Raw genomic sequence first — 21,060 nt, 5'->3', positions numbered from 1 at the left:
GGCCCAGCGGCACACTCTGCCTGGCTGCACTGGCATTTCGACATTGCAGACACCTTTAAAATCCCATTGAATGCGACCCGGAGGCATCAGAGGGCTTGGAGAAAAGCCACCAAGGGACAGAGCAGGGTGGGAAGAGCAGAGGAGCCTGCCTGGAGCAGCTGCCCTGCCTGGGTGGTGAGCAGAGCCCGAAGGGGTCAGGCCATCCAACAGACAGACAGCCCCCCGATGTCTCCACAAGCTCATCCCATTTCCTTCACGCTGCGTCAACACGTCCTGGTAGGTCCGAACCATCCGGGCCAGATCAGCAGCATCCTGCAGATAAAACCACGCAGCCAAGGGCTGTTGGGGCCCTGGCAACCTGGCACGATTTCGTTAGCAGTAGTCATAGCCGAATGCCCTTGGGGAAGGCAGCGCATGGGTAGGAAGCTGTGCTGGGATGGGGCCACCACCGCCAGTGACGGGTGGCAGCAGCTTCATGCCTCCGCTTCCACACGCGCCAGGCCCCTGCCACTTATCTCCGTGTCCACCTCCCTGCTTATTTCCATGTTTGGCCAACTCCTCCTTATCGCTGCAGCCTATCGCTGCAGCCTTTATCTCACTCATGCCTCTTCCAGCAGTTGAGATCATTGCTATTCTGCTGGCTTCCCCCTTCCAGAAATGTCTGCCGAGCATACAAAGCACGAGCCCTGCTGCCCCTCCTCCCTGCCCACCGAGGAGCCTGCACTGTGCACACTGTGTGAGCAGCACCCAGCATGCACCCACACGAACGCGAGCCCTGCACCACGCCAGGCCAAGAACTGGGATCAAGACCATGGTGGACGCCAATCTCAGGGGTCCTGCTCTGCCTGCCCACGGAGGTGCCCAAGGAGGAATCCCCCAGTCACTGTGTGTGTTGCCGTAGGGTCTCCGTCCCCACCAGGCATGGGCAGCATGTCCTGCCAGTGGTGCTCCACATCTCCACACCCTCCCACTTTCTCCCCTGTGTGCTTCTTCCCCACCACAGCTGCGCTGACCCAGCGCAGCAATTGTCCAGGGCCATGCGTCAGAGCAGGCCTGCACGGGGCTGGGCTTGTCCTTTCACTGGTGACACAGCTCAGCTCAGTGGCACTGAAACACCACCAGCTCAGGGTGGAGGAAGGCATAAGAGGCCAGGCGCAGGGCCGCACAAGGTCCTCCCCCCTCCACAAGATTGTGCCTTGAGATTCAGAGGTTGCGATGACCCCACCTCTACGGCTCAGGTGCCCCCTGTCCTGCAGATGTCCGGGTGGTCAGATCTCTCTCCACGGTGCAGCCAAGGGGCTGATGACAATGTTAAACTCCCTGGACACAGGAGAAGACACACATTATCTCCTACCAGTGATGCTGCACCCACGTTAGGTCCAGCATGAGGACACAGGTGGTGACAGAGCTGGCCACACATGAGCAGTGTCCCTGCAGCCCTAGGGGAGGGACAGACTGGGATCCTTGGGGGGCGGACAAGGGAGGGAGAAGGGCAGCACTGGGGCAGGAGGGCAGTACTAACAACCACGCCGACGCCCAGGTCATTGAGAGATGCCAACAAAGAGCCCCCTCCTCCACCATCTCCTGGTCATCCAGGTTTGGTGTTGTGGAGAGCATCTCCCATTGCAAACGTTCCCATCATTGCCGAGGGACCAGCATGCACACCAGTGCCCAGGGTAAGTCAACAGCAACAAGGCTGAGGAAAGAAAGAGGTGGGCATAGACAAAGAGAGGACTTTGGCTGTTCTGTCTTCCCCCACCACTTTGAGCTCTTTTGGGTTGGATACAAGCAAGATGAGGAGCTCAGGGTGGCAGCAGTAATTACTCCACAGAGTAATCAAGGTGCACAAGGCCTTCCCCTGGTTTGTCCCAAGCCTCACGAAGACTCTTAGATTTAGGATTCACCAGCTGCAGCAGATACACAAGGACGGACGTGGTGCAGGGACATACCCCTGCCCACCACGGGCAGCATGGTTGCAGGAGACCTCTCCCTCTTCCAGCACTTGCAAGTGAAATATGTGGAGGTGCGTATATGTGATGCTCAGTGATGAGCTCGTTGCGCTTGCAGGACCAGAGGCTTCTGTGACGCAGCGCAGAGGTATGAGTCATCTGGGTGCCTTCAAGTGCCATGATTGCTCTAAAAATATTTTGCACAAAGAGATCCTTTTGATCCCAGGTGTTTTGAATTCTTTGCATATCTGCGAAAATAAAAGAGCCTTTAATACTTGGAGCACTGTGAAAATCAGCAACAGTGGCGATGCCAAATGGTCATTAACTATTAACGCGTGCTTCACCAGGAAGAAACAGGAGCCGCAGCACAGACCGATACTTGCCCCGGGTTTGGGCCACAAAGCCAAGTTCATCGCTAGTCCCTCGTCTTCCTCTCCGGGTCCCTAGGCACCACGCTGGTGTGCCCAGCCGCTAATGGTGCCGTAAAGAGAAACGTTATTCCCCGAGCAGCTCCGTGGCGGTGAGCAGCGGGGTCCCGGCGGGGTCCCTAAGGCGCAGAGAGGCCGGGGGTGGGGGACAGCGTGAGGGGAAGGGTCGGGATGAGGCCGGTGGGGGCCGCAGGGACAGGGCCGGATCACAGCGCAGGCTTGGGCCGAGGCCAGAGAGGGAGGCTCGGCGGTGGCAAGGGGTTAGCGAGGGTTCAAACCGGGGCGAGGGCTTGGGCTCGGGCGGGAGGCAGGGTGCGGCGCGGCGCTGGCGCCGGGGAAGGAGGCGAGAGCGGGTCGGAAGCGGGGTCAGCGGGGACGGGGCTCGGCGTCGGGCCGGGGTGAGGGGCGTCGAGAGGATCGTGGGGGGGCCACAGCCCGCGCCGGGGCCGAGGCCGGGCTCGGCCTGCGCAGACACGGCCAGGGCCGGGGGGCCCGGGCCGGACCCAGCCCCGCGCAGGCGCCCACAGCCCCGCGCGGCGGCGGGCCGGGCCACGCGCCACTCACCCAGCGTCGCCATGGAGACGCCGCCGCGCGGGGCGGGGCGGAGCGCGGAGCCGGGGTCCCGCCCCGCCCATCAGCGCCACTAAGGGCCGCCGCGCCGGGTTGTTATGCAGAGCCTCGGTAGCGCGCCGTGATCGTATAGTGGTTAGTACTCTGCGTTGTGGCCGCAGCAACCTCGGTTCGAATCCGAGTCACGGCATCGCCTCGGCGGTACCACGGCAGAGGGGTTCTGACAGGTTTTTGGGCCCTGCTCTTTTAACTCTCCGGCGGCTTCATGAGTCCTTTGTGGTTTTATTTTCCCCCATCGCGCCGGCAGCTCGTGTTTTTCTCCCCCCCGCGGTGCTGCGGGGCCGGGCCATGCCCGCGCAGCCCAGGGACTCTGCAGGGCGGCGGGGCGGGGGGGAATAAGCAACACGGCGACGGGAAATTAAAACAAAATAAAATAAAAAATAATGGCGGCGTCGTAGAAGGGGGAAAAGGAAAAAACGAGAGCCCGTGTGCCGTGCTATCACCGGGGCGATGCCGTGACTCGGATTCGAACCGAGGTTGCTGCGGCCACAACGCAGAGTACTAACCACTATACGATCACGGCGCGCTACCGGGGCTCTGCGCCACAGAGCGGCGCGGTGGCCCTTAGCGCCGGTGCGGGCCCTCGGGGCTGCTTCACCTCGCCGCTCCCCTCGCGAAGACGGAACCGAGCGGGGGGTGCTGGCCGGGGCGCGCACGCCGGGGTGCCGCTCCCACCGTCCCGCATGAAAAAGGGGGTTCCAAGACTCGCGGCACCCCGTCCGTCCCACACCACTCAGCAACGTGACTTCGCACCGCCACAGCTTCGGAGGTCTCGTGTGCCCGGCTGGGCTCCAGGAAGCGTCTCCTGTGGCAGGGTGGCGGTTGGCTTTCTGCTTTTCACACCTTCCCTCGAGGCTCATCTCGCCTGGGGGTGAAAGTACCCCAGGGCGATCGTTTTTTGGACGGCATGGTGGCCTGCGTGGCCGCCCCGCACGCCCTCACGGGCAACCGGGCTCCAGGGCGTGAGCCCCAGGAGGAGCCGAGGCGGCCCCGGCCCTGCAGCGCCCAGCCCAGCTCTTTGGACCGAGCTGTTAATCGGTAACCGGGGCGCGGGGCCGGGAGCTGCGTGGCTGGCCAGGCTGGCGGGTGAGCGCGGGGGGACAGCGGGCACCGGGGTGGGAGCCGGGGGGCACAGGGAGGGCGCGTGGCCGTGGGGGGTGTGAGGGCGTGGGGTGTGAGGGTGTAAGACGTGAAGGCATGGGGCGTGGGGGGCGAGGACGTGGGGTGTGAGGGCGTGGGGTGTGGGGGTCAAGGGCATGGGGCGTGAGGGCGTGGGGCGTGGGGGGCGAGGACATGGGCACGAGGACACAGCCAGGAGTGCAGAGGGCGTGTGGCCACGCTGCACCAGGAGGCCACGGGGGCCATGAGGGCGCGGCAGGGCTCGGGCACGTCGTGAGGACGGGGGCGCGATGGGGTGAGGGGGCCCACCGGCTGCCCCACTGATTGGCTGCCTGCCCATGTGGCCCCACGCCCGAAGGGGAGGGCAGCCAATGAGGCTTCGCCAAAAGAAAAGGTAGATGAGCCACAGGAGGGGGGGGCCATGGAGGTGGTGTCAGCCCAGGGGTCCTGGAGGGCAGTGGGACTGGGAGGGATGGGCAGGGCTGGGAGCCCTGGGGGGTCCCGGAGCCCTGGGAGGTCCTGGAGGGGTCCCTAAGCACCGGGGGTGCTGGAGGGGTCACTGAGCCCAGAGGGGTCCCGGGAGAGGGGGACAGTCCCTGAAACAGCTGTGGGCCTGGGGAAGTGGGGGTCCTGCTGATCCCTGCTAGGGTCCTGGTGAGAGGTCCCTGCGCCCTAGGGGGTGCTGGAGGCCCTGGAGGAGGTCTGGGGTCCTGGGTTCCTACCATGGCCCTGGGTCCTGCCTTGGTGCTGAGGAGCCACAAGCCCAGGGTCGCGTTGGTGGCCAGCACGCCTCAGTGGTCCCCCTCGGTGGCTCTGCTGACCCGTGGAGCCCACCGCCATCTTCAGCTGCTGTGAGGTCCCACGTTCAGAGGGATGTTCTCCAAAACTCCTGACCTCCACTCGTTTCATTTGGGGCTGGGTCACTCCCCTCAGAGGACCCAAATTCTCACGCTGCGGGAAGCAGGCAATGACCTTGTTATCTCCATCTTCTTCATGCAGACCTCCACGACTCTCTTCCAAAGCAAGGACAACTCCTTATTCCCTCTGTCCTTACACAGAAGTGCTCCTGCGGTTGACCATTGCCTTCTCTGCGACTTCTCTGCTCTTCCCTCATCCTTCTCCAGGTAGAGGAACTGGGAGGATGTCCAAATGGGATGCTCCAAGGGTTCCTGCCCTGGCACGTCACTGGTTCTTCTGACTTTGCTGGACCAGTACTCCCAATATGATTCTCCTTTAGGACCAGTCCACGAAAACTACCACTTACTCCTACCCGTCGCTCCTGCACTGTACTGGGTCTCAACATGAAAGGACCTTCTTCCTTATCTTACTCGGTTGCTCCAAGAGCTCTCTATGAGGGATGCAGCCAAATATATTTTTTGCAAAATCCACTTGCAAAGGGGCTCATGGAGGCCAGTGGCCACTGCCACAAACTCGGAGGAGGAGTACCAGCTCTCCCTACTGCATCTAATCCTCTCCCATAATTCCTTGAAAGCACGCAAGAGCAAAAACCTTCCCGGAGCTACAGGAGAACAAGGAACTCAGCACACCAGCCCCACAGCTTGACAACCTCATGGGATGGTCCCTTGATGTGCTGGTGCAGGAACTGCTCTGAATCCCTACTGCAAAGGGCATTCTCCTCTCAGAGACCCAAAATTGAAAATCAGGGTTGAACATTTCTCCTTCCCAGAGCTGATCCCATCTTTCTCTCCCCAGCCAGTGCTGGTCCCTCGCAGTGCTGTTTCTCTATCGCATTGAAACTGTGGCAGTCCTGGAGATGGAAGAAAACCAGATAACCCTGGACAACCTTGAGAAGGGTGCAGATAACCCAGCTTTCTGCTCGGTGGTAAGTGCCCCCCTCCCCTCCTGTCGGGGTACAGGAGCTGCTCAGGGTGCTCCAGCTAATGTTTTCCAGGGGGAGGAGAGAGTCTGTGAGGAATACGATGGTCCATATGGCGAGACGAAAGAGGAGAGGAGAGGAGAAGGAAAAGGGAAATTCTCCTCCTACAGCAGGTAGGATAACCCCCGGAGATGTGTGTATGTAGGGTATTTCCAGTGGTCATAGCAAGTCTGCAATCCTGAGGCCAGCAATTCTGCTGGAGCCAAACCTGATCTGGGAGCAGAGTAGGGTCCTATGGGCCACATAGTGGGGACAGTGCCCGATGACTCCGTATGGCTTTGTAGGGTGGCAGTGGCAGGTCTCTGTCCCTATAGCAGCCACCCAGAGCAAGCCTCCACTCATGGTGCTGGGGGTGTTGGGGTGTATGGTGGGGTCTTCCCTGCCATAATGGGCCAGCTCACTCCTGGGAGCGGGCAGCAGAGCTGCTAGAGGCCCCGGCACACCTATACCACCATGCTGCTGCTGCAGCACCCCTCTGAGAGGTATGGTCATGATCTGGCTCTGTTGGGTTGGGTTGGTCTTCAGGATCCATCTTCTGTGCCTCTCTTGTCTGTGGCATGTGACTCTCCCCAGGAAGGCCCTGCAGCCGGTATCCAAGGCAAAGCGCTTCTGCAAGGCTCATGCCAAGGTGTTAAGAAGGGTCATCCTGGGGCTCCTTGGAGTAGGTGAGGACTTCCTGGCACTGAGACCCCCATCTCCACATCCCTCTGGCTGGCCATGCCCCCAGCCCTGAAGCACTGGGCGTGGCCACTGGTGTAGAGGTTGTATCCACTCTCACCAGACCCACTGCCTGCTCCCTCCTCACCCCACCACTCCTGTCTGTGAGGGCTACCTGCACCTTCTCCCCTTTCTGCACCTACCCAAAGGGTTTGCTTGCCTCTTCTGCTTGCCCCATGTGGCCCCAGACCGCTGAGGTGGTGTCACCAGTGAGCCTGGCCGCTGGCATGGTGCTCCCTAAGTCCTCCTCGCACACAGACGGGACCCTCAAGGGTAGCCGGGGAAGGACATTTGGAGGAAATGAACCCCATTGTTAGCCATGGTTAGTGTTATGAATCCTTGATCCTACGGCCCTGATGTTTCTGACCCCCAGTGTGCCTTCTCCAGCCTACCTGTGCTACTTTATTGCGGCCTGTTGGCTCAACTTCCAGCGAGCCCTTGCCTTGGTTGTCATGACTGCTGTGGTTGTCTTCTTCATCTGCTGGAGCCTCTTCAAGAAGCACTGTGAGGCAAAGGTATTGCTGCTCCTCAGCCCAGTTTGGAAATGCTTCCAGAAGTCCTGGCCATGGCTGAAATGGTGAGTCAGGAAAAGGCAGGGCCAGATCCCTCGAAGCACCCAGGTCCTCTCTCCCGTGGCTGCTCTGCCACTGTGACCAACAGCCAGTGGCATTGGGCACATGCCCTAGTGCCGTGCAGGCACCTCATGAATGATGAGCCATGGCCCAGCCTGGGGACCACTTAAAAGCCATGGTGGAAACATCTTGCTACTCTACCTCAGTAGCATGGTGGCTATTCACATCCCTCATTTGTGTCTGAACCCCAGGTTTCTTCAGATGCATGGACCTTATGGTGGCAACTCGTGCACAATTAGCTCCTGCCCTTCATGAGCTGCTCTCCCCGTGGGGACATCCTCCCTGTGACAGTCTGGGATTTCCTTTGCAGGCTGCTGTGGGTGGCTCTCCTGGGAGGCCTGATCGCATGGCTGGCTTTGGACACCTCCAGAAATCCAGAGCAGCTCATCTCATTAGCTGGCTTCTGCTTTTTGGTGCTGTTCCTGTTTGCCTGCTCCAAGCACCACTGCGCAGTATGTGTTTCAAATGTGGCTTGGCCATTGGTCCCCTCGCAGGAGGTGGCCACTCAGCACTGGGGAACAAGTCCTTCTTTCCCACTGGCATCCCCTGATAGCCCATGGCTGGAGCTCCCTGGAGGAAGCAGAAGCACAGCAGGGCTCCTGGGCAGGGCTGGAAACAGCCTGGGAAGCCCAGCTGGTCGGGTGGATGGAGCTCCAAAGCCACCTCACTGCTCTCCTTCCCACTGCTCAACCCAGGGCTCCTCCATGGTGCCTCCATCCTGTTTTCCACCACGTTCCTCACAGTGGGTCAGACCCAGACACCCAGCACCAGACCCATGCTTGAGCTTCAGATTCCTGTGGGTGGAGAGTGGGCCTGAGCTTTGGGTGACTCGGGCAGAAGTGACTGAAACCCCAGTGGCTTCCAACCCAACCTGCTTCAATGTTTTGGGCAATCCCTCCATCTGCCTCCTCCAAAGGGTTAATGAACATGAAGTTTTGATCTTGTGGGTCTGTTCTACCAGTCAAACCATCAGAAGGTCTCTGTGCTCACCTCCTCCTGGGTAAGCCTGGCAGGTTGTGTTCCACCAGCCAGTTCCTGAGTCCCACCAGCTCATCTTCTTCCTCTATCACCAACCTTTCTGTGACACTTCTTGTTTATTAGTATCCCCATGACCCTCACACAGGGTGCAGTGGAATGGTGTTTGCTAATGTCTTGGTCCCCGTTCTCCTCTTGGTCCCCAGGTGTCCTGGAGAGCCGTTTTCTGGGGTCTTGGCTTGGAGTTCTTGTTTGGACTCTTCGTCCTCCGAACAACCCCTGGCGTCCAAGCTTTCCAGTGGCTGGGTGACCAGATCCAGGTACTGCATCTGCTCACTCCATCCCGTGCTTGTGCCCTCAGTGCAGCCCCACCCTGGATCAGCAAGAAGAGCAGACGGTGGCACAGAGTGGAGAAGCGGCAGGGACTGCACGCTCACAAACTTTTTTTGTTTGGCACTGGAGAAAAGCCAGCTCTTTCCTGGTTTTCTACAGCAGACCAGACCCTTTGGTGCGGTCTCCCTTGCAGGCTGGAGCAGTGCCCTGTGGCTTGGAAACAGCCCACCAGTGTCACCAGCTTAGGTTTCAGAGGGTCGTTCTCTGGCAGGGTAGTGAAGTGAACTGTGGGGCTGGGGGTACAGACCCCTGCTAGGTAGAAGTGAGATGTCAGGGAGAGAGCTAATGGAGGTCTCCACACTACAATGTCACTTCTCCACTTGCAGATCTTCTTGGGCTATACCACAGCTGGCTCCGGCTTCGTCTTTGGGAACACGCTCATTGAAGACGTCTTTGCCTTTCAGGTCAGCTTGGGGATTGGGGTATGGGGAGGGAGAGACAGAGCATGGTTTTCTTCTGGTCTGGCTGCCTTGCTGGGTTCCTGGAGAGCACGGAGTTAACGCAGCCAGGTTTGCTGCAGCGGAGCTTAACCAGCTCAAAGATGAGTCTCCCTCAGCTTTGTACCCACCCATGGACCTCTTCAGTGCCATGAGGAATATGCACTGGTCCCTGTCCCTCCTGCCAGCCTAGCCCAGTGTTGTGGCACCTCAACAGCGTGGGCTGGCTGCGCAATACCATGCCATGCCCAGCTCATGGGACAGAGGGGCTTGGTCCCCACATATACTCAGATGTGTTGCTCAGCTGTCCTTTAACCCTGTGCCGTGGTGCCTTGCCTGCAGGCTCTGCCCATCGTTGTTTTCTTCAGTTGTGTGATGTCTGTCCTCTACTACCTGGGCATCATGCAGTGGCTCATTGTCAAGGTAGGGCCTCACACCTGGCTCTGGGATGGTGGTGGAAAGGAGAAGAACCTGGTGGGCTCTCTGACTACTGTGATCAGCTGAGGGATGTCCCAGGAAAATTGGCATGGTACTAATTTGGGGTGTTTTGTTCTACTTGAAAGAATAGACACAAACTCCCTCTTCCTTGCATGTCCTCCTGAGAAAGCCCAGCCTTGGAGTTGATGTTGTTACCAGCTCTGTGAGTGCTTCGTAAGATCACCTCTGTGCAGCCTCAGGGACAAACTGTGCCCTGCGTCACGAGGTGGGTGGCAGAGTGCCAGGAGCCTTTGTGAACACCATGGTCTTGTCTTTCCCCAGATCTCGTGGGTGCTTCAGGTCTCAATGGGCACCACTCCCACTGAGACCCTGAGTGTGGCGGGGAACATTTTCGTGGGACAGGTAAGGTCCTGGGCAGGAGATCCAGCTCCTCAGCCCCTGCAGCTGAGCCTGCCCTGGAGGAAGAGTCTTCTCCTCCCTTTCCAGAAGACCTGCAGCCCTGCATGGCCCTGTCTCAAGGACAACAGTGGTTTCTCTCTTGCAGACCGAAGCCCCGCTGCTCATCCGCCCATACCTTGCAGATATGACCCATTCAGAAATCCATGCTGTGATGACTGGTGGCTTTTCCACCATTGCAGGAAGCGTGATGGGTGCCTACATATCCTTTGGGGTGAGTGCACGAGCAAATGTATGCCACATGCTCCCTGCTATGGGGTCCTCATATGCAAGAACTGCCCTGGACTTTGGAAGACTCCCAGCAGGTGCCCCTTGGTCCCCTTCCATAAGCAGGATGAGGGCCGGGTGCCTCCGTGTCCAGCCTCACCTTCACTGGCCTGGCCAAAACCCCGGAACCCTGCCATGGGACCCTCACGGCCTGTCCTTGCACAGCGAGCAGAGCAAATCTCACCGAATCACAGGATAATTTAGCCTGGAAGGACCTTCTGGGGGTCTCTGATCCACCTTCCTGCCCAAATGAGGTGATGCCAAAGCCCAAGGGGATGCTCAGGGCCTTGTCCAAGTTGGTGGTGAACATCCCCATGGATGGAGATCTCCCCCTACTTCTCTGGTCCACCCCACAGGTGCCTCAGTCATGGGGAACAATTTATTCCTTATATCCAACTAGAATTTCCCCAGTGAAACTGTGTCGTTGCTTCTCACCCTTTCACTGGGCACCTCCGAGCAGTGTCTCCCCTCTATCCTGCTTTTAAGTAGATGGGAATGGCAACTACAAACCCCCCCCAGCCCTCTTTTCTCCCAGCCGAACAAGTCCCGCTCCTCCAGCATCACCTTGGCGGTTGTGTGCCCCGACCCCCCGGGCGATGCCCTCTTCAGTTCACCAGTGTCTCAGCACCAGACATGGTGTCCAGACGTGGCCTCATCATTTCTCCGTAATGGGGAATAAACCTTCCCCTCGACCTGCTGGCTGACCTCATGCTATTTAAACATTAATTAGTCTCCTTAAATGGGGAGCCAAGGGTGAAAGGTCAGGGAAATGAGATGTTGCCACTTGGCGGGCAGGGGAGGGGTGACACCGGGAGCTTGGCTCTTCGTCAGCGGGTAGAAGTTCGCCATGTTGCACAACCTTTCGCTCTGATACTGATAAAAAGGGACAAGGAAGGGAGAAGAATCAAGATCAGGTCAAACAGCAGGAGCAATTAACATCTCTGAGGCCGTGATCACTGTGGCTCCAGCAATGTCTCCATCCGGGCAAGCTGCCCTCCGTGCTGTGGCGAGCCAAGATGGGAAAAGCAGAGACATTTTTCCCACCCCAAGCAAACAGAGAGCCCTGTGGTGCTCCGAGCGTCACTGGCTGCTGCCAGCCATGTGCTGGGGTGCCCTGGGGTGTCACATCACGGGGCGCAGCCTTGCACAGAGGTGCCTAAGCCCATGGTCTGCACGTTGCAGATAGACGCCGCGTCACTGATCGCAGCCTCCGTGATGGCTGCGCCCTGCGCCCTCGCCATGTCCAAACTCGTCTACCCCGAAGTGGAAGAGTCCAAATTCAAGGGCAAAGCAAGCGTCCGCCTGTCCAGCGGGTGAGTGTGGCGAGAGGGATGGCAGAGCAGGGCTGCACGCGTCCTGCCAGTGCAGGGAAGCCGCAGGGGCAATTTAGGGGCACAAGTGGACATTGCGAGTGCCCCAAGGGTGGGAGAGCCTGTGGTGTGCAGACATCCACGGAGCGAGAGCTGACCTTGAACACAGGATGCCTGGTCGCGTAAGCCGATCGGGATCTTTTTCCGTGCAGGGAGGAGCAGAACATCCTGGAAGCTGCGAGCAATGGGGCTGCCGCCTCCGTGGGGCTCGTGGCCAACATTGCGGCCAACCTTATCGCCTTCTTGGCGGTGCTGGAGTTCATCAATGCTGCTTTGCGCTGGTTGGGGGAGATGGTGGACATCGAGGGGCTCTCCTTCCAGGTATCCCCAAGGGCTGGGCTGCCAGATCCCCATCCCCACCTCTGCCCGCTGCCTTGGTAGGCTGCCGAGACCCTTGCTGGGTGTTTGGCAAATACTGGCAGCGGGTGCTTAAGGCAGGGGCTATGCAGATGGTCAGCTCTGAGTTGCTCCCTTCTGGGATGCTTTTCCCAGGTGATCTGCTCCTATGTCCTCATGCCCGTGGCCTTTCTCATGGGGGCAGACTGGGCAGATTCGCCGCTGGTGGCCGAGCTCTTGGGGATCAAGATCTTCCTGAATGAGTTTGTGGCATACCAGCAGCTGGCCACATACAAGAAGAACCGTCTGTCGGGCCTGGAGGAGTGGGACGGCAGCCAGAAGCAGTGGCTATCTGTGAGGGACACCTGCCACCCTGACGGGCACAGGGCAGGGATGGAGGCAGCCGAAATGGGGCATGGGACCTGGCCAGGCAGACAGGTGGTGGGCTGGCAGGGGGATGATGGTGTTGGGGGCGGGAGGGCACCTATGGCCAACTAGACTTTCATGTCCACTCACCGCTGGGTACAGGGTCATCCTGAAGCAGTCCGTGAACGCCCTTCCCATTTCTCCTGCTCCTTGGTGGGGCAGATCATGATGCCACAGGGCCCCCTGTGCCCCCAGCCCACCCTCTCCGAGGGGCAGACTGCCCACCAACTGCATCCCTGCTCCCAAAAATAGCTGAAGGAGAAAGGATCAGGGTGGGAGACTCATCTCCACTGTGTCTGGCTGGGCTGGGAGCTACGACATGGTGCTTAGCTCTGGATGCTCTAAGGCTGCTCCTGGGCTGAGGTGACCATCCCCTGCCACTGTGCCCTCCAGGAGCGAGCTGAGAGGATTGCCACCTTTGCACTCTGCGGATTCGCCAACTTCAGCTCCATCGGGATCATGCTGGGAGGCCTGAGTGAGTGTAACCCGTGTCCTGGGTGCCTGGGCACAATGCAGGGAGATCCTGGGCCCAGGGAGCAAGGGCTCAGCTGGAGCAGGAGGAATTTGCTGCGCTCAAGCCTCCATGTTCGGTCTCTGCCAGCACAGAGATAAGAGGATTCGCATGAGGCAATAAGGATTATTTTGCATTGAACCCATGGGCAAGAGCATGTGCACGTCCCACGAGGCCAGGTGCCACCCAGCCATGGGGCAAAGAGCAGAAACTCCACTGCTGAGAGTGCTGAGGGCTCTGATTGATCACCCATGGGTGCAGGGTGGGCGTGGCACTCTGCCAGCACCCACCGCTGCCAGGATGGGCAGAGAGCATTGCTGGTTGTTGTCTGGGATCACCACATCCACCAGACACCAGGGGCTGGGGTAGGCAGGGCACTGTGTGGCAGAGCCAGCTGGGGACCTGGGACATGTCTGTCCCCAGCCCGGGATAGAGCTGGAGCAAGGGTCTGACTGACCCCGGTCTCTGCTTTGCCCCCGCAGCCTCCATGGTACCCCAGCGCAAGAGCGACTTAGCCTCCATCGTGCTGCGAGCCCTGCTCACTGGCATCTGCGTCTCCATGCTCAACGCCTGCCTGGCAGGTAGGTCCCTGCCCACTGCCAGCAGGGCCAGAAAGAGCAGAGGAGGGACAGGCGAAGGGCTGAATACCCCTACAGATGCAGGTGCAGGGGTGGGGACAGCTGGGCTGTCCTCCCCATGGCTCTGCTGAAGTCTCCAACCCCCATGCCTTCGCCAGGTGCTGCCCAAGCCCAATAGCTCTGCTGGGGACCCTCATGCGCACCTGGGCTGGGATCGGGACATCTGGGGCCCTGGGGGTCGCTGCGGCAACCATCGGGGGGTGAGGTGGGACAGCGCATGGGACCAGCAAGCACAGTCCCAGGTACAGGGTTTGCAAGCAAGCATAGCTGGGGTATGGGATTTGTGAGCAGGGCTGGGGTACAGGATCTGCAAGCGTGCTTGGGGTAAGGGATTTGCATGCCTGGTCCCTCAAGAGCCCCAGCCATGAGCCCTTGTCCCCAGGTCTCCTTCACGTGCCAACGGAGGTGGGTGACTGCACAACCTTCCTCACCACCGCCAACTTCAGCTCTACCAGCTACATCATGTACACGTGCTGCAAGCAGCTCTTTGCCAGGTCGGTGTGAAGAGCGCTAGAGCTGTATGGTCCTGCCTGGGGACCCAGGTGGTGGGAGAGCAGCTTGTCCTGATCACACTTCTCTCTTTCCAGTTCGGTGGTCGAGAATGGGACACTCTCCTTCACAGGAACCTGGGCTGGCGTGGTGGAGAGCATGCTGTGCCTGACGCAGTGCTGCGGGCACTACAACCACACGTCCTGCGCGGGGACAACCTAGAAACGTGCAGGCAGCTGCCCACTCTGGGGTCAAGGGCCTGGGAGCACCAGGGTCTTCAAGGCCTGGCCCCAGAGGTGGAAAAAACTCCGGCAGAGACCTGTAAAATCGGTCTTCTCCACTCCAGTGATGACAGACAGCCGCATGCACCTTGCAACCAGCACCCTCAGGTGCTCGCCCCACGGACACAAGGGAACTGCTCCCAAAAATAAATCATGGAAATCCCTGTGTGCTTGCCCTCAGCCCCCCGACCGCAGCTGTCCCATGCGACACAAGGTGCTTTGCTGAGGCTGCACCCCCGTAGCCAGCATCTGCTGCAGACCTCGCAAGCTGATCCTCCGCCAGGTGCCAGCTTTGGGGTCCGGCCCTGGCCACCCTCTTCTCCCCCACAGGGTGTGGATGGGGGCAAAGCCATGACTTGAAGACGCTTCCTTCCTTGAACACAAAGCTGCCCTGTCCTGCCATGCTTGGGTACATCTTTCCCACAGGGACCACAGCGCTGGGGAACAGGTCAGTCCTTCTCATTTTATTGCACTCGAGAGCACCCATTCGCCAACGCGGCCGCGTTATGTACATCCTTGTTTTACAATGACCCAGTAACAAAGCACCAGGACCCCAGAGCATGCCGCACTCCCAGCCGGGTCCCTTCCCTCCTCTGCCAGGCTCCACTGAGCCACCATTTCGGACACCGCGGTGCGGGTGGCATTGCTGGCACCCGGCCCCCTCCTCCACAGGGAGGGAGGTGCTCTGTGGGGAGACGAAGCAGGCAGTGCTGGGGCTCTTTGCAAGCCTCGCTGCCCACTGCCACGCTCTGCTGGCTGCTGCACGCCTGAGCAAGCTGATGGGCACAAGGGAGGCTTGATGCAACACAGGGTGCTTTACTTTGTCAGGAGCATCACCACCTGCCCGTCGCTGCCTCCCGCCGTGGCGCAGTGGGATCTGGAGCGGGTGCTGCTAGCTGCCACCGGCATACAGCGTGGGCAGGGCAGGGGTGATGCTAGGCAAGCATGATCAGGTCGTGCTATGGAGCTGGGCAGGACGTATGGGGTCTGCATGTGGCCGGTGGGCATGGAGGGGTGAGTCCTGTGGGCTGGAAACCCACGTGTACTAAAGCAATGCCTGGCATGGAGGGGAGGTCTCCCCTTCGCCCCGCTCCCCGGTGCCCTGTGTGAGGTAGAGCATCCTCGCCGTGGTGCTGGCCAGCACCCACAGCAGCACTGCTGCCCTCAGCACCCGCCCGGCAAGGCCGCCCGGGGCGCAAAATCGCATCCCCATGTGGCTGGCGGTACCAACGCCGGAGCTTCAGCACGGGACTGGCCCGCACCCCAGAGCCCCACGCAACAGCAGCAGGAGCCCTGCAGCTCACCGCTAAACCTCTCTGCAGCAAAACCTTTTAAACCACGGTGTGCCAGGGCAAATGCGACTGCCAGGGCACTGCTGCAGTTCACATCCTTGACACAGAGCGCTGGCGGGGCTTGGCGCCGTCACTTTGTGGAGGACACGAAGGGGGACACGAGGTACTGGGAACCAGCAGGGCAGTCCAGAGTCCCAGTTTGCTCGGGGCAGCCAGGCAGGGGGCATGGCGCCGGCAAAGCCTGAGGTCTGACAGCCCCTGCCTTAAGGAAGGCAAACGGAGAGAGTTGAGAGAGGAACGTGAGCTCTGAGTGTGGAGGGGCACGTGGCCCAACAGGCTCCAGCACTGGCAGCAGCGCTTGTAAAAAGGCATTGGCAAGGGGGTCCGCGCTGCCCACGGCTCACAGCCCCCCCAGACCCCAGCTGAGCCGCTCACACTCAGCACACACCACACAACGCAAGCGCCGCGGGCAGGGTGGTCGGCACAGGGAGGAGAGCAGTGGTGGCAGCCACTGCCAGGGCCTCTCCTTCCCAGGCTGGTCGCATGCTGCCTCCAGGCTGCTCGGGCTGAGGTCTGGAGTCGGGGGTCTCCGCTGCAGCAGCTCTGGCTACTGCAGGCGGCTGGACCTGCCGTTCTCTCCTGAGCCGGGTTTGGAGGCTGCTAGGGCCTCCCCTGTTTCTGCAGCTCTTCGGGAGCTCTTGGGGCTCACGGCAGCCTTGCGGGTACCCTGGGGACTCGCCAGCCCCTTCTTCTGAAGCTGGGGGCTGGACTGGGCAGATTTCCTACCCATGGAGGGGCTCTTGGAGCCCTTGGGCTTGGGTGGCTCCAGCGTCTTCAGCCCCAGGATGCTGCAGTAACGGTTACACTGGTGAGCGGACGCGAATTGCTCCAGCAGGGAGGGGAAGCAGCTTTCCTTCAGCCCCTGGTACCTGCCAACACAGCCATCCTCAGACCCTGCTTCACACCAGGAGACATCCCGCCAGAGCAGGGAGCTGAGGACGAAGCCCAGCTCTGCTCACCACCACCACAGCCCTTCGCCCTGTGAGTGGTGGAGCTGGGGACAGGCAGGGCCACCCTGCGCCAACCGCTCAGGGTCACTCACCCTTTCAGGTTGGTAGCGATCCGCACGTTGGTCATCTTCCAGCCCACTCCTGCAATGAAAGGGAGTTCAGCCAGTCTCTGCTAGAGAAGGACGGGCACCGGCACCAAGGGCAGGTCATGGCCCTGGGAGCTGAGCTCCATGGCACGTGGAGAAAGAGGCAGGAGGGCAAGGCTGGGGCTTTTCCTCCACCTTTCACAGGCCAGAGAGTGGTGAGGGGCCAAGGGCATCAGATGGGAGATCCCCTTACCTTCCATGTCAGTCACGAGGATGTTTCCATTTGTCCACTGGTAGACCCAGTGCTGGAAAGTGCAGCATTTGAGCACAATCTCTGAGGTGCCTCGTGCCACCAAGCTGCCATCTCTCTCAGTGACACAGTACTGCTCACAGGGCCCACCCAGGTCCTCCTCCATCGTGGCATAAGGGATGTTGTTGGCTGGACGGTAAATCAGGTACAGAGGAACTATCCTGCATGGAAGTGCACAGACAAGGTCAGCCCCGGCTGGCGAGCTCTCCCACCACAGCAGAGGATGCGCAGCACGGTCTGCAACCCTGGCTTTTGCCTCCCCCCTCCCTGACACCCCTTCTGTTTGAGGGTGGGAGAAGAGCGTACTGCCGTTTGGGATGTCCCCAGCACCCACAGGGAGCCCTCCCATCACCCCCCAGGATGCTCTGCCGGGACATCAAGCCAGCAGAGCCACAGCACCTTACTTACTCGGGCACCGCTCCAAAATCAGGGACAGCTCGTGCCTCAGCAGCAAAGATCTTGCAGTACTCACGGCTGGAGTTCTGGATTTTACATTCCTGGAGATGCAAACAGAAGAGTCAGGGACCAGTCCTGTCTTGCACCAACACCTCCTTGTGACCCCCCGCCTGGCCAGGCATCCCCTAGGACCGCTGCCCACTGTTTCCCTGTCCTGGTGGTCAAAGGACAAGTGACAGGAAAGCTTCGAGCAGCTCCATGTTTCTCAAGAGAGAAGCGCTGAAGCCAAGAATAACAAGAACATTGCCAGCCCACTGGAACATGGCTCAACCCCTCCAGAGCATTCAAAAAGTGGAAGGAAATAAAGAAAGTGGGCACAGAGCTGGGGACTGTGGCACAGACAGACGGGGAGGTGTGGGGGAGACAGGCAGAGGGTGCCCCACAAGGATGCTCACCTGGATGGTGATATCATAGTTCTTCTCGATGAGGCTGTTCTCATTCTTGGTCCCAAAGACAATGAAATTGTGCACTTTGATGACACAGGTGTGGCCGGATTCAAAGACAGGCTCCAGGCCGTAGATGGCTCTGGCACGGCAGGCTTTGCGCAGGAAACCAGCACCCACTTCCACGTCCTCGCTCACCACACGTCCGAAGAGCTTATCCCCCCAGTAGCCTGCATCAGCCAAACCCTTCGCGAACACCATGGGCGTCATCTCGATCTCCTCTCCAACTGGTGGAGGGAAGAGCTGGTGAGGGGGGACAACGCGGGCACATCCTGCCCTGCCACAGAGCTGCCAGCCCGCTGCACAGCAAGGGGCAGCAGTTGCAGCTCCGCAGCATGCAGCCCTTACCTTCCATCTCTTCCCGCAAGATAAATCCTGACAGCACTAGAGGAGACAGAAAGCAAAGAGGTGTCAAGGTCCTGCTAGGATCCTCTCCCTGCCCCACGCACTTCCACACCAAGGGATGGCAAGGAGGATGGAGTACATCGCTTGTAAATTAGCACACAGAGGCAGATGAACCTCGCAGAGGTGGTGTTACGGGGCGTGCAAGGCTCCCCCTTCGCAACCTGGCACCAAGCCCTCTCTGCAGTTCGCCAGCCACCCCACGGCACACCCAGGCAGCTGGGAGAGCTGCCAGGCTGCTGAGGGCTCCTCACCTTCCGGGCTGAGCAGGAAATCAGTGGAATCGGTGCCGTACTCGTTGCTGATCACACATCGGTAGACCCCGCAGTCCTTCTGGGATGCCTGCACAAGAGCCAAGGCTGCCTGGCCCTCGTCACCAGCGCTGGAAGAAACCAGAGCACGGCCTCAACCCCATGTGATGAGTGGGGGGACACGGGAGCGCCATCACAGGCACTGCGGTGGGCACCATGCTGCCTTTGGGGGGCTGGAAGAGGGCTACAAAGGAAGCCAGCAGAAGTGCATCCCAGCTGCCCCCTGGGCACCTCATGACCCTGCAGTTTGTACTCACGGAGAAGCTCATTTTCCAGGCAAGCCCTGAAAAATCTGGCTCGGATTGGGCCATAGAATGATAAAGGTACTTGCCTCTGTGGCTGGGTCAGGGCTGTGCTTGGGCTAACAGATCCACATCTGGATGGGCTGGCTGCAAGCCAAACAGCCACAGAGGTGTCCAGCTTCATTTTCAGCTGTTCACGAGTGAGGGCAGACACCACTCCCCATCCTGCAGCCTGCCCCTCTCTGAGGGACCAGCAACACACAAGCTCTGTGTCTTCTTCAGCCTGCAGCACCAAGCTTTGGGCTGGCAGCTCCTCTAGCCAAGGTGGTGATACACTGGGCAGATGGTTCTCCACCAAGCACCAAAGGCCTGTTTCTGCCCCATATGGCCAGCATGAACCAGCAAGGGGATAACGGGCCACAGAGGGAAGAGGTGGGACCCCCCATCCTGAGACCCGCTGGCTGAGCAGGCTCTGCTCTGGTCAGCTAGAAGGCAATGGCCACTCCTCGTCCATCTGCCCCAGCTCAAATATCTGCCATAGGAGATCGTTTCTGCCCCAGAAGCACCTCTTTCTCCCTGTTCATTATAAAGGGAGATCAAGGGACCCTCAAAGGCATCAGGTAAATCTTATACAATGTGGATGACGTTTCCACACAAGCTCCTTCGGGCTTGAGAACAAGTTGCTCTCCACAATGCACCCAAAGCAGCACCCAGAATACAACAAGCCACCCAGCTGTCCAAACATGCTCTCCCTGCACAAGGGCAGTGCCAAGGGACAGAAAGGGCAAAGCCAGAGCTGCTTTCTCCCTGTTGGTGCTTACCAGTGGTGGTTGCATGGAAACGCCTGCTCGGGTGCAGCATGCAGACCCTCCAGCACAGCTGCCACCCTCACATGTGTCACCTGGGGTCCCAGTTTTGCAGCTCTCAAACTCTGAGGTGGGCACAGCACCTTCCCTGCCCTTCCCGAGGTTCGGGGTCAGCCCCTTCCCAGGGCTCTGCTACTCAAAACATCAGCCCTTAAGCCAGGCTCCAGATGGAGCATCAACAGGACAAATTTGGCAGCAGTTCCCCATCTGGGCAATCCCTCCCTCCCTGGGTACTGAGAAGATAAAAGTTCACAATGTACTGTGCCGTGCAGTGAGCTTCCCATGCAGCCTTAACAGCAGGGGCACCTTCACCCCAGTAAACGCAAGGAACTGGATTTAAGACACAAACCCAGGGCTAAGCACAAGGACTACAATGAAGCAGAGCTGGCAGGTTACCTCCTCTGGACTTCTGCTACGGGGATCTCGTCCTTGTACCACATCAGCTTAGACTCACTCAAAATATTGAAGAACTGGCACCAAAGTTTCAGGTTTCCTGATGCATCGGAAAATTGTTCTGCCCTGATCTTACGAATCACCTGTGGAGCTAAGGACAGGGTGACAAGACATCGATGGTGAGACACACAGTGCTGGCAGCAGCTCCGGGGACAGGCCAGCCCACCCCAGCACTGCTGCTTAGGACTTTGGTGTTGGGTGTCACATCTCAGCACAGCCTGGTACAGCATCGCCTTCCCAGGGAAGGTCTCAGAACACCGCCTGGATAAATACGGTGGGATACAAGCAGTACAAATTTGTTCAACAGTGCAGCACTGCAATACCTCGTGCGGCTCGGCCAGAGGCAATGCAGAAGAACACTGTGGAATGCTGGAGGAAATGTTTCTCTGTTGAAGTAGGGATTTATCCAGGTTACCCTTACTTTTGCAAGAGTGCTGATTTCCATGAGGGTATCGCCTGGCTCCCGCAGGCACTTCAACACCAGGATTATGCCTTTTCTAATTCATTGCCATGAGGGATCAAATAGCATTGACCATCGAGCTGGAAAAGGAGCGTGCACCCCACTGATGCCCACTGGATCCCCAACCAGCATAAGGCCTGGTGAGGACCAGGACATGCAGACCAAGAACAAGAGGATTATATGATTTCTTTGGCCAGGGAAGTCCAGGCTGTGGAGACAGCCAGTCTCAGCACTGCTGTCTCTTGCGTTCCTCTGCCCTCTGTGTGCTAGGGAAGAAGTCTTGAGGCAGACTTTTGGCTTTCACGCAGCCAAAGGGCAACGTTGAACACCCTGCAAATGC

At 59.3% G+C, this 21,060-nt stretch overlaps 2 protein-coding genes and 2 non-coding genes across 10 annotated transcripts in view; 2 read left to right on the top strand and 2 right to left on the bottom strand.

Moving 5' to 3' along the window:
• Positions 1 to 2,452: 2,452 nt before the first annotated feature.
• LOC104330634 (sodium/nucleoside cotransporter 2) lies at positions 2,453 to 14,539 on the top strand. Of its 3 annotated transcripts, none has more exons than XM_075432034.1 (19): positions 2,453 to 2,469; positions 5,126 to 5,250; positions 5,840 to 5,969; positions 6,039 to 6,136; positions 6,597 to 6,688; positions 7,128 to 7,317; positions 7,683 to 7,824; positions 8,554 to 8,667; positions 9,067 to 9,144; positions 9,520 to 9,600; positions 9,937 to 10,017; positions 10,160 to 10,285; positions 11,521 to 11,651; positions 11,861 to 12,029; positions 12,201 to 12,398; positions 12,864 to 12,945; positions 13,464 to 13,562; positions 14,002 to 14,113; positions 14,207 to 14,539. In XM_075432034.1, the coding sequence occupies exons 3-19, from the start codon at positions 5,901 to 5,903 to the stop codon at positions 14,328 to 14,330; spliced, it is 1,986 nt and encodes a 661-aa protein (XP_075288149.1). In that variant the 5' UTR covers positions 2,453 to 2,469; positions 5,126 to 5,250; positions 5,840 to 5,900; the 3' UTR covers positions 14,331 to 14,539. The 3 variants fall into 3 exon arrangements, with proteins under 3 accessions (XP_075288149.1, XP_075288150.1, XP_075288148.1); XM_075432035.1 differs by lacking the exon at positions 2,453 to 2,469 and adding an exon at positions 4,081 to 4,093; XM_075432033.1 differs by lacking the exons at positions 2,453 to 2,469; positions 14,002 to 14,113; positions 14,207 to 14,539 and adding an exon at positions 13,718 to 13,871 and having other exon boundaries at positions 5,176 to 5,250.
• Positions 3,066 to 3,137, top strand: TRNAH-GUG (transfer RNA histidin (anticodon GUG)). Its single transcript has one exon. It is a non-coding gene; the product is annotated as a tRNA-His (tRNA).
• TRNAH-GUG (transfer RNA histidin (anticodon GUG)) lies at positions 3,459 to 3,530 on the bottom strand. Its single transcript has one exon. It is a non-coding gene; the product is annotated as a tRNA-His (tRNA).
• Positions 14,540 to 14,838: 299 nt separating the features above from the next.
• Positions 14,839 to 21,060, bottom strand: part of ALPK3 (alpha kinase 3) — a 36,194-nt gene continuing 29,972 nt past the window's right edge. For all 5 annotated transcript variants that reach the window (XM_075431373.1, XM_075431377.1, XM_075431374.1 and 2 more), the window contains 8 exons: positions 20,204 to 20,351; positions 18,643 to 18,770; positions 18,335 to 18,370; positions 17,939 to 18,213; positions 17,496 to 17,584; positions 17,031 to 17,248; positions 16,784 to 16,832; positions 14,839 to 16,610 (listed from right to left, as the gene is read on the bottom strand). In XM_075431373.1, coding sequence (XP_075287488.1) covers positions 16,289 to 16,610; positions 16,784 to 16,832; positions 17,031 to 17,248; positions 17,496 to 17,584; positions 17,939 to 18,213; positions 18,335 to 18,370; positions 18,643 to 18,770; positions 20,204 to 20,351 — 1,265 coding nt within the window. In that variant the 3' untranslated portion in view covers positions 14,839 to 16,288. The remainder of the gene's footprint in view (positions 16,611 to 16,783; positions 16,833 to 17,030; positions 17,249 to 17,495; positions 17,585 to 17,938; positions 18,214 to 18,334; positions 18,371 to 18,642; positions 18,771 to 20,203; positions 20,352 to 21,060) is intronic.

This window comes from Opisthocomus hoazin, chromosome 10, assembly GCF_030867145.1.
Source record: "Opisthocomus hoazin isolate bOpiHoa1 chromosome 10, bOpiHoa1.hap1, whole genome shotgun sequence".
NCBI lineage: Eukaryota > Metazoa > Chordata > Aves > Opisthocomiformes > Opisthocomidae > Opisthocomus > Opisthocomus hoazin.
The sequence above is the reverse complement of the archived record's forward strand: the minus strand, read 5'-3'. Positions and strand labels throughout refer to the sequence as shown.

What these genes read in the sequence shown, in the direction of transcription:
- LOC104330634 (XM_075432034.1), top strand. Translation starts at nt 5,901, where the DNA reads ATGGAAGAAAACCAGATAACCCTGGACAACCTTGAGAAGGGTGCAGAT. An exon ending in CCTGGGGCTCCTTGGAGTAG is followed by an intron (nt 6,689 to 7,127) that starts GTGAGGACTTCC and finishes TGCCTTCTCCAG; the next exon opens with CCTACCTGTGCTACTTTATT. An exon ending in GTGCCTACATATCCTTTGGG is followed by an intron (nt 10,286 to 11,520) that starts GTGAGTGCACGA and finishes TGCACGTTGCAG; the next exon opens with ATAGACGCCGCGTCACTGAT.